This window comes from Osmerus mordax, chromosome 25 (genome assembly GCF_038355195.1).
Source record: "Osmerus mordax isolate fOsmMor3 chromosome 25, fOsmMor3.pri, whole genome shotgun sequence".
NCBI classification, from domain to species: Eukaryota; Metazoa; Chordata; class Actinopteri; order Osmeriformes; family Osmeridae; genus Osmerus; species Osmerus mordax.
The window spans coordinates 5,523,684-5,534,659 of record NC_090074.1 but is presented as its reverse complement, the minus strand read 5'-3'; the positions used below and the strand labels follow the sequence as shown (position 1 = coordinate 5,534,659).

The window sequence follows — 10,976 nt, the reverse complement described above, 5'->3', positions numbered from 1 at the left end:
AGACCGAGGCCGGGGAGGCCGGGGTCGCGACGGAGGCCGGAGGCGGGCGAGGACACGCTGATGTGCCTCTGAGAGGCAGGGGCGACTCGGATGTGAGGCCTGTAGAAGGTGACGGACGGCTTGCTCTCCTCAGGAGCCTGCGTGGTCTCTGGAGGCGCGGTCTCTGGAGGCTGCAGACACAGGGTGGAAAGAAGAAGAACAAAAAAAACGTTTGGGGAGTTTTGTTTTCGATGTTCACCGTCCGCAAAACACAACCATGGCCTCCAAATGTTTCACTTTCGAAAGGTAACGTGGTAGGAACAGCCTGGATGTGGCGAGGGGTACGGAAGACGGAACGAACCGGATACTCGAAGGGAGGAAGGGGGGGGTGGGGGGGGTGGATGCTCCAAGTCGACTTCTGCATCGTCGCGATAATCCTGGCCTTCCTTATCTAAAATCGCCCTCTCTATCTCTCCCCCCCCCCCCTCATCTCTCTCTCTCTCTCTCTCTCTCTCTGTCTCTCTCTCTTCCAATCGACAGCTTAAAGGAGCCCCCTGCTGTGCTGGACCACCACATCAGCAACTGCAGCACCAAATCAACACCATGTCCTCCTGCCAACCCCTCTCTCTCACACACACACGCACACGCGCACGCACACATAGCCGACGACCGGCCGCGCCTGCGCGGGGGGTTTGGACGTGAGCGCTTCCTGGTGCACGGGGGACAGCGGTTGAGGGGAGGCAGAGGGCAGGCGGCGACATGTGAGCATGGGGGGGTGAGGGAGAGGAGGGGGGGGGGCGAGGAGAAGAGAGGAGGAGGGGAGAGGGGAGTGGACACGAGAGGAGAGCGGCGAGGGGAGGGAGAGGAGAGAAGGAGAATAGAGGAGAGGAGAGAGGAGAATAGAGGAGAGGAGAGAGGAGAAAGGAGAGGAGAGAGGAGAGGAGGAGAGAGGAAGAATAGAGGAGAGAGGAGAGGAGAATAGAGGAGAGAGGAGAGGAGAATAGAGGAGAGAGGAGAGGAGAGAGGAGAGGAGGAGAGAGGAGAATAGAAGAGAGGAGAATAGAGGAGAGGAGAGAGGAGGAGAAAAGGGAGAGGAGGAGAGCCGTGGCCAAACCTCCGGAGACTATCCACAATCCTTTCCATCTGCGTCTCGCGCTCCCCACCGTCCCTGGCGCCTCGAATTCCCCGATCGAGTTCGTCAACCATCTGTTTTCCCGGGGAGTCCGGCAAGACGGCCTCGCCCCAAGCCGTACAGCTCGCTTTACCGCCTCCCTTAAGCACAAATGCACACACACACACACACACAACACACACACACACACACACACACACACACACACACACACACACACACACACACACACACACACACACACACACACACACACACACACGGGTCGTGCAGACATCCCAACCTCCATCTCCATGGTGCACATGCTGGAGTGATGACGGATATAAAATCGGTGGGGGGTGAGCGCATAGTTCAGCTGCTCCCTGAGAGAGAGAGACAGAGTGTTGTGAGAGAGAGACAGAGAGAGTGAGAGAGAGAGACAGAGAGAGAGACAGAGAGTGTTGTGAGAGAGAGAGAGAGAGAGATACAGAGAGAGTGAGAGAGAGAGAGAGAGAGAGACAGATGGGGAGGGGGTGTTCCTACGTTTTTGGAAAGCAGGCGCTTGTGTTTCTAGGAGAGTTTTTTTTTTCCTTCACCTGTTTAGGTTTGTTCTTTCTCTCCTACTCTCTCTCTGACGAGGACAGAGGGAGGTCAAAGAGAGGCAGTCAGAGAGTGAGAGAGTGAGTGAGTGAGAGAGAGAGACAGACAGAGAGACAGAGAGAGAGAGACGTCTGGAAAAGAGAACCGCGTAGACAGCTGGGAGAAAGTGGATCTGGACACAGAGATGACAGAGAGAGAGCGAGAGAAAGAAAGAAAGAAAAAAGAGGAGAGATAGGGAGAGACAGAGAGAGAGGGAGAGAAGACAGCTGGCCGAACCTCCACACCATGGGACCTAAAGGGGATAGGGTGCAGTCAGCGAGCAGGCGGGGGTGTCCAGGCGGACGTGACCGAGTCACATTCCGGAGCCCCGGGGTGAGAAGTGGCCGGCCAACGCCCGCCGCCTCACATCGCCAGCGTGTCTGAGGGAGGCCTCTCATAGGCTGACCCTCCCCGCAACAGGAAGTAGCTAAACCTTGGAGGACTAGCCCCTCTCGTCTACCGAGCGTTCCGGGTCCGAAACCGGACCAGAACCAGAGCAACGCCGGAAAGAGATCAATTGTGCATGTTGTCTGTTCACAAACGCTCCACGAAGGTTGAACTTACATCATCGACTGCTAGAGGGGGTGGCTTGTCGCTGGCTGACAACCTGTGGGTTCACACACACACAGACAAACACACACACACACACACATTTTTTAAACAGGAAACAGAGCAGAGCATTGGCAACCACAGGATGTTTGAGGGCGCAATACACAAACCCACCTGTAGAGGGGGCGAGCAGCTTACTTCTTCAGCGTTGCCCTGTGTGGAGAGAGACAGCAGCGCATCATGTGGACGCCACCCAAAATCTCACACTGGAACTTCCATTGGCCCAGATGACGCGAGCGGATCTTGAGACGACGCCGTCTTGACACGCCGAGTGACACGCGTGTTTGTCGAGTAATTGCCATCGTGCCATTGATGTGGCCCAGTTTGTTTCAAGTCTATTGTGTGTACCATGTTGGAAGTTGATGTTCCTAATTCGGCAATTAGAGAATGGCCAGTGCTTTGAGGGACACACGCAAACCCAGGCACACACACACACACGGATCGTGGTCAGGCGAGACTGTCCACCCGGGCTCGCACTCCTTATGTGCACCACGGTTGCTATGACAACACGGCAAATCTTCGACCTCTTTTTTTTTTTTTTTAAGATGCCGTGCAAACGGATAGCCCCGTCGCATCCTTAACCGCTCTCTCACAACTGCCACACACACACACGCACTTCAGACCCTCCACACACACAACCTCACACACGCACACAACCATGCATGGATGCAACAGATTCAAACATTTATAGCCATCGATACATTCACACACCTACACGGTGACTAATGACTCACAGATGGCAGGGAGCACCGGAGAGAGAGAGAGATAAAGGCCAGGTGGCAGAAAACGGGCCGAGATGCGGGGCCGCGGTCCGTGAGGCACGGTGGTCAGGGGAAACGGCCTCTGGAGCACGTCAGGTAATGAAGGAGAGCAGACAGGAGCGGGAAAAGGTGAACGGGAGGGGAAGGAGGGATGAGCGAGGGAGAGGTAGACGGGGGTGATTTATTTTCGGCCGCTGAGCGATGAGTCTCCCCGGAGAAAGTGCGTCTCACTGCCCCCTTGGCCGTGTCCGAGATTAATGACAGCAACAGGGAAGGTCACCTCCACACACACACACACACCCACACACACACACACACACACACGCACACACCTTCAAATTGAGATGTATCCCAGTCTGTGGTTTGGGAGGGGGGTTTTCTCTCACGGCTCTTCCTGATTCCGCTGCTGTTGTTTTGTTCACCAAGTTGCTCTTCAGTGTTGCCTTCAGCTGGCTACACAGACAAGAGGCCAAATACAGTGTTTATATAACGAATAGTGTGGGCTCTGCATGCACCGGAATGCAGTTAGTTCACTGCAACGTGTAATATTGCCGGAAATCTTCCATTTCTTTGTGACAGGGATTTGAAGTTGTGCCAGACTATACGGCCAGAATAAAAACAATATGTCAATATTCCAAAATGCTTTCATCTATTTTTCAACACTTCCACCAGATCTATCTGAACAGGAACCTAGAAAGGCATCAAAACAAACTACCATACAAACCAGCCCCAATACTCAAAACTATTTACATGTGCCCTACACAAACACAGATGAACAGGTAGATAGACACCCGTTGAAAAACCTCAACTTCCCCCCCTGTCAAAACAAGACAGGCACGGCACAGAACGTTTCAGAGGGGGAGGCGGCCACGTACTAGGGGGCTGGTCTTGTCCTCCAGGCTGGTGCCGATGAGCCTGGCGCTCCTCGGCTCGTCCGAGTCCCCGATCACCATGACGGCCACGTCTCCATCGCGACCCAGCAGCCACGTCACACTCTTCCGGTGGCCTGCGGGGGAGCACACACACACACACACACACACACACACACACACACACACACACACACACACACACACACACACACACACACACACACACACACACACACACAACACACACACACACACACACACACACACACACACCACACACACACACACACACACACACACACACACACACACACACACCACACACACACACACACACACACACACACACACACACACACACACACAAATCTGAGTTAGCATGGTCTACAGATACAGACTCAAGTTCAGGATAGTCAGAGACACGTTCAAGTTCAGCACAAGAAACTAAACACTCTCCCCATCAGTATCGTGTATCCGTGAGAACTCATCAAAAGTACAAACTAAACCTAACCAGAACGACTCAGCTAAAACCACTGTGTTAGATAAGAGACAGCGCAACAAGCGGAGATGCCCCTCCATGTGTGATACAGACTTTTTGGAAACGCACTAAAAACATCCTTATATGGACACAAATGTTGGTCGCAGGAGGAAAGGGAGAAAGAGAAAAAAAAGACATGATGCTTCATCAGTGACTGTTTGTGTTGGAGGGCTGGAGGGAGAGAAGGAGGGAGGGAAGGAGAGGGCTGGAGGGAGGAGGGCTGGAGGGAGGGAGGGGTGGTGTTGGAGGGAGGGGGCTGGAGTGAGAGAGGGAGGGAGGGCTGGAGGGAGGGAGGGCTGGAGGAGGGGGCTGGAGGAGAGGCTGGAGGGGAGGGAGGGAGAGGGCTGGAGGGAGGGAGGGAGAGGGCTGGGAGGGAGGGAGGGAGAGGGCTGGAGGGAGGGAGGGAGAGGGCTGGAGGGGAGGAGGGAGAGGGCTGGAGGGAGAGGGCTGGAGGGAGAGGCTGGAGGGAGGGAGGGGAGGGAGAGGGCGGGGAGAGGAGAGGGCTGGGAGGGGAGGGAGGGAGGGAGAGGGGCTGGAGGGAGAGGGGCTGGAGGGAGGGAGGGGAGAGGGCTGGAGGGAGAGGCTGGAGGGAGGAGAGGGGCTGGAGGGAGAGGCTGGAGGGAAGGAGAGGGCTGGAGGGGAGAGGCTGGAGGGAGGGAGAGGGGCTGGAGGGAGAGGGCTGGAGGGAGGGAGAGGGCTGGAGGGAGAGGCTGGAGGGAGGGAGAGGGCTGGAGGGATGGAGGAGAGGGCTGGAGGGAGAGGCTGGAGGGAGGGAGAGGGCTGGAGGGAGGGAGAGGGCTGGAGGGAGGGAGAGGGCTGGAGGGAGAGGCTGGAGGGAGGGAGAGGGCTGGAGGGAGGGAGAGGGCTGGAGGAAGCTAAACTGCAGCGTCACTCGGCTCACACGGCCCAGCTTCCCCACGAGGGCGGGGTCAGGGCAGGGGGACAGGCACCCTGGGATAAACAGGTTACCACGGTGAACAGGTTCTGCCGGATGTGTCAACGCAACGGCATTCGGCACCGGGAGGACAAGCCCTTCGAGTCGGAGCACACACACACACACACACACGCAAACGAGCAGGCACATGCACAAACACACACAGCTGTTGGTAAACACAATAGGTTTTGCAAGCACACAGCACTCTTTAAAAAGTAGGGCAAACTACAAGTGTTGCTGAAGGGAGTCTGGCCATTTAAACTTCCAAAGTGCTGAACAGTGAAAGACTCAGATCTAAAAGACTCGACTGACAGAGTGAGTTCCCAGTGTATTTTCTGAGGTAAATTCAACATATTTGGGTCTGGGCAGAGAGACAAAAGAGGATCTGTCTATGCTGGATATGCGTTCATGGGCTAACATCACCAGTATGACTAGTGAACCCATCTCTGAACCCTGACCTCACATAGAAGTATACTGACACCAAAGTATGTCAACAAGTCTCTGTCAACAACAAAGATCATTTCAAACCATTTTTCCCTGTAGAAATATCCTTGGTAAAAAAAGATTCTTATTTTGGGTTCCAAACTTGTACATGGTTCGATATAGAAGGTAGCTATGTGGATGTTCATTTTACCAACGAAAGGTTGTTGTAACTGACCTGTAAATAAAAACGTTTAACCTCAAATAAATAACATTTCCACGTTGAATTCTCAAACCCTGTAACCGGAAGGCTACCTTCCTGTCGGTTTTTCACTCTAACCCTAATCTAGCACACCTGATTCTAATAATTGGCTGATTGACGTGTTGAATCAGGTTAGTTACAACTTGGCAAAAATCTACAGTTACAGAGATTGCAGACTGTTGAGATCCGCTTTAAATAACATTTGCTTTACACACTTTCACACATTTCAATGTGTTGTATCTACACGTGCTATGTGAACTGCCAAGCAACTCACAATATAATATCTACCAAACTAACTGTGAAAACCACTCGATTCAAAACACACTAACGTGTGTGTGTTCACACAAACATGGCTCTCAAGGATGTCGCTGTGCAATCTCTGTTTTCCAAACGCCTCCATTTCCTGTCCCACTTCCTGCCTCCTTTACTCGTTGGAAGGACTGGGACATGACTCACTTCCTGTTGAACACAGAAACTGACCACCATTTCCTGTCTGCCGCACTGCAGCCAAGCGAATGTCTGCAACCACACGTGTGTGTGTGTGTGTGTGCGTGTGTGTGAGGGGGTGGGACAGCGACGACTCGTAGGAACAGCTGTCCCGGTCATTAGTAGAGGGAGAGACTTGTTCCCCCGTTTCCCTGGTTGACGGCTTTATAATAGCATCTTTGTCCTTATGACCAAGAAAAGACTTCCTGCTGGTTTGACGCACACACACACACACATCACGCAGGCGCTGACTCCGCGCCAACGGCCATGTGTTTCAGTACACGGCCATCGGCCATCTTTCCCATCTCCTCACACACGGCCCCTTATCTGCCAACCCTACCAGAAGGGGAGCTTTGGGTCTTTGTGATCGCAGATTCTTTCCGTGGAATGTCAGAGGAGGAGGAACTCGGTGAAGCAAAGTGGTGACGACTTCGATTTTCTCACAAAGCGAGCGGATGCCTCAAGAGAAAATGCAAACGGGCTGGATTCTGGGAGGCTACGTCAAACCAGTTTTCAGCGTCACGTCATAAGTGTTTCGGATCGCTCCGCTTGTGTAAATTGCGGGTTTGTTTGGCTGAGAAACCGAGTTAATGCCTCCCCCTGCGCATGCGACGCACGCAAGCGGGGGTCAGATGGCTGAGTGGATAGGGAATTGGGCTATTAATCAGAAGGCTGCCGGTTCGATTCCTGTCTGCCAAATGACATTGTGTCCTTGGGCAAGGCACTTCACCCTACTTGCCTCAGGGGAATGTCCCTGTACTTACGATAAGTCGCTCTGGATAAGAGCGTCTGCTAAATGACTAAATGTAAATGTAGCGGTGTTCAAAATAACTGTCCACTTCCCAGGGACCACTCACTTGAATCGGCTATCTGTTTTTCCTGACGCGCACACATTCCTGACGAGCTACAATCTCACTCAGTTAGCAAGCCTCTCCCCTCACACTAACTACGTTCCACCATCTCAGTCCCTCACTGGAAACGGGATGATACTTACCAGAACCTTGTTTTCACTGCCTGTATCCACACACACACACACACACACACACACACACACACACACACACACACACAACACACACACACACACACACACACACACACACACACACACACACACACACAACTCATACTGGCGGGCAAGCAAAGATACACTGTCAGCCTTTTTGAAGAAAAAAAAAAAAAAAAAAGACAACATTTGGAAACCCCGACTGAATCGGGTCAGCGGTTCGAAAGGTGTCGTTTCCTGTGACCAGATAGATAACCGTAGCCCCACCTCCACCTCAGACCCCGCGTTCACCTATACCGCCGAGGGCGTGAACGGAGCGTTCGACAACCTGGAAGCTAAAGAAAAACCATCTTCCCGCCCCTCCTCTGCGACGGCCACGCTGCCGTTTCCTCCGAATAAACATCCCCGCCTGTGTCTCTAGGCCTCCTTGCGCAGGCAGACACTTGATTGGTCATCAGGCAAAAGCCCCGGCAACAAAACCAGACGCTGACAGCGAAACCGAGTTGCGACACCTCCGTAGCAGGATGTGCCCGGGAGGTAAAAACCACATGCTAGGCAGCTCAACGTCAGCTTGTAACTTCCTGTCAAGGTAATCCACAGCAGAGCGCTCACGCAAACATGGCGCCCGCCTGGGGACATGCCTGGCGTGGGCTGCCAGTAAGGAGAACCAGATGGCAAGGGGTTTCGGTGTGATGATTAGGACTTAAGTAGCGGACGGTCAGGAGGCGCGTAGCGGCCGGTGTCGTGTGCGTGTGGCCCACGCGGGGTGCCGAGGTCAGCGCTTGTTTTTCCGGTTTGGAGACGGAAATTTTTTTTCTGGTCAATCGAAAAGGGCCGACGAGATCGATCGATCGATCGCTAGTCAGATAGGAAGAGTCATTGAGGTGAGGAGGGAGAAAGAGAAAAGTGGGGGGAGAGAGAGAGAGACAGAGACAGAGAGAGAGAGAGAGAGAGAGAGAAAAGTGGAGAGAGACAGAGAGAGAAGTGGGAGAGAGAGATACAGAGAGGGGGGGGGGGGGGGGTCTACCTGTCTTTGGCTTGGCGGCGAGGGCCTCGGAGCTCCTCCATCGGCCTGCCCCTTCTCCTCGCGCTCCGTCCAGCGCCGCACCCTGCTCCTGGCGCATCTTCAGGAACAGCGGTCTTCTTCTGGTCCTCGTTCAGGGCCTCCAAGCACGTCCGGGTCGATGTACATGTCCTTGAGGATCTGCTGCAGCATGGTGGCTGGGCCCGCGGGGCGGGAGTCCACTGGCGAGACGCGGGTTTACCCCAGCTCCGATGAGGGGCAGGAGGGGAGGTGGAGGGGTGGGGGGTGCGGAGGGATGTGTGCTGAGGTCCACCGCTGGGGGAGCGACGTGAGGGTGTGGGGAGGGAGGGAGGAGGGGTCGCCGGGGGAAGATGTCCTCCTCACAGCGGCAGGTGGTTGAGGCAGGGAAGCTGGTTTGTAAACAGACCTCATGTGGAGTCGAAGAGGGTCAAAGAGCAATGCCGGCCGCGTCCATAAAGGCCTTTCCCCGAAACTCGCACACAAACTCGCGCGCACAAACAATGCGCTCGTACACAAGTCGAGGGACGGCTTCTTGGGGGCGACTCTCCCGACGACGGACATCAGTTCCCGGCGTCCATCTCTCAGCCTAAACGGGAGGAGAAAAGGACACATCACGACTTCTGACAGGAAACCTTCCGGCGCTTTCGACACGTGTGCGGATATCTCCCTGTTGTCCCTCTATCCCTGGCTGACTCTTCCTGTCTCTTCCTGTCTCTTTTCTTGACGTGAGATCTTATCTCGTCCCTCTTCCTGGCGCTAATCTTTCAACTATGTTTTCTAGAGAGTTCATCGTGTCGTTACCTTTTATTCCGTTCTTTCCGGGCCTTTGCTCCCCCTCGTCCTCTTAAACAGCAAAGAGCTCAAACGCCGCCTTTCAGTCTTATGCCATGTCAGAGCTCTGAAACTGTCTCAACCCCTGAATGGGAGGAGATTCCTAAGGAATGGGGCTTTTTTCGGCTTCCACCCCCCCCCCCCCCCCCACAACACCACACACAACACACACACACACACAACACCCTACCCCTTCACCCCTCCCCTCCGCCTTTCTCTCTCCTTTCTCTCTGTCTCACGGGACAGCTGCATCTTAAAACGTGCTCGCTTTGCGTCTTTCGCCGGACCGGAGGGGGTCACTCGCGACCCAGGACGGACAGGAAAGCAGAGCCTACCAGCCTCGCGCCTCAGACAACAATGGCAAAGCACACAAAAAAAAGGAAAAAAAGCTAAACCGTAGAGGCAACCAAAAGCTAGGTTCAAGACACTGAGGGAGTGAGGACTGTCATTCTAACTGGCAAACTCAGCACTGCCCGGGAGAGAGAGAAATGAAGAGAAAGAGGAGAAGGGAGATGGAAGGAGAATAACAACAAACACAGAAAGACAGGAATTAAAAGCCGAGGGAGGACGGTTTGAGAAAGGTTGTGCTGGGGAAGTAGTGATGTACTCACAGTGGGGTGCAGCAAGACGCTCCAGAGCAGAGTTGACTCAACGGGAGAGTGCGTGCTTGTGTGTCCTCCTCGTCTTTGTGTGTGACTGAGCTGATGACATCACAGCATTCCATGAACTATGTCTCTCGCGCTCTCTTTTCCCTTAAACTCTGCGAGGAAACACACGCAGCCACAGAAACGCACACGCGCGCGCACAAACTTGGCTTAGAAAGTCAGGAAACGGAGCTCAGACGCCCTCGCTATAAAAGAAGTAACAGCATCCTGTTAAAAGCACGAGATAGACAGAGAGAGAGGGGTTGAGAGAGAGAGCTTGAGAGACAGGGGCAGATACTCTTTATTAAAACATCTTCAAATAAAAACACTTTTTACACCTTCAATTATGTCCACAAACCCCAGAGGGTTAAGCTACAAGGATCGCTGCCGAGAGTAACTCGCAAACAGCATCCATTCTCATGCTTACGACCCTTTAAAAAAATGCATTCGCATTCTATTTCCTGGCCCTGAACTCTCAATCCCTCTTTCACGTTTCTCCAACAAAAACTTTCATCCCTCTCCTCCTTCGCTTCCCAACTCCCTTAAAAGTACAGAACTCCTCCCCCATGCAACCGTCTGTAATGACCACTCACAAAATAAAGCTGTACGCGGTTTCAAATCAGGTCACACAGGCATTCGTTGATAACGTTTTCATGTAGACTACAAAAACAAGTAGGCCTACAGTCATGAAGACAATACAGCAAATCGCAGTTGTGACTGTTGATGAATAACAATTACTTACACAACGCTGTCGTGATCAACTCAGTAGCCAATAAAGACAACAGCCTCCTCTGGCGGTGAGTAGAAAAATAAATTGGGCTAATCCTTTCCGTAAATAT

At 53.4% G+C, this 10,976-nt stretch overlaps 1 protein-coding gene across 1 annotated transcript in view; it reads right to left on the bottom strand.

The window, feature by feature from the left end:
• The window catches only part of zgc:100829 (uncharacterized protein LOC445149 homolog), an 11,474-nt gene extending 1,073 nt beyond the window's left edge, over positions 1-10,401 (bottom strand). The window contains 10 exon segments of the mRNA XM_067228643.1: positions 5-170; positions 2,294-2,334; positions 2,452-2,491; positions 3,432-3,548; positions 3,948-4,105; positions 8,656-8,725; positions 8,727-8,753; positions 8,755-8,787; positions 8,789-9,248; positions 10,105-10,401. Coding sequence (XP_067084744.1) covers positions 5-170; positions 2,294-2,334; positions 2,452-2,491; positions 3,432-3,548; positions 3,948-4,105; positions 8,656-8,725; positions 8,727-8,753; positions 8,755-8,787; positions 8,789-8,833 — 697 coding nt within the window. The 5' untranslated portion in view covers positions 8,834-9,248; positions 10,105-10,401.
• Between the last annotated feature and the right edge of the window lie 575 nt (positions 10,402-10,976).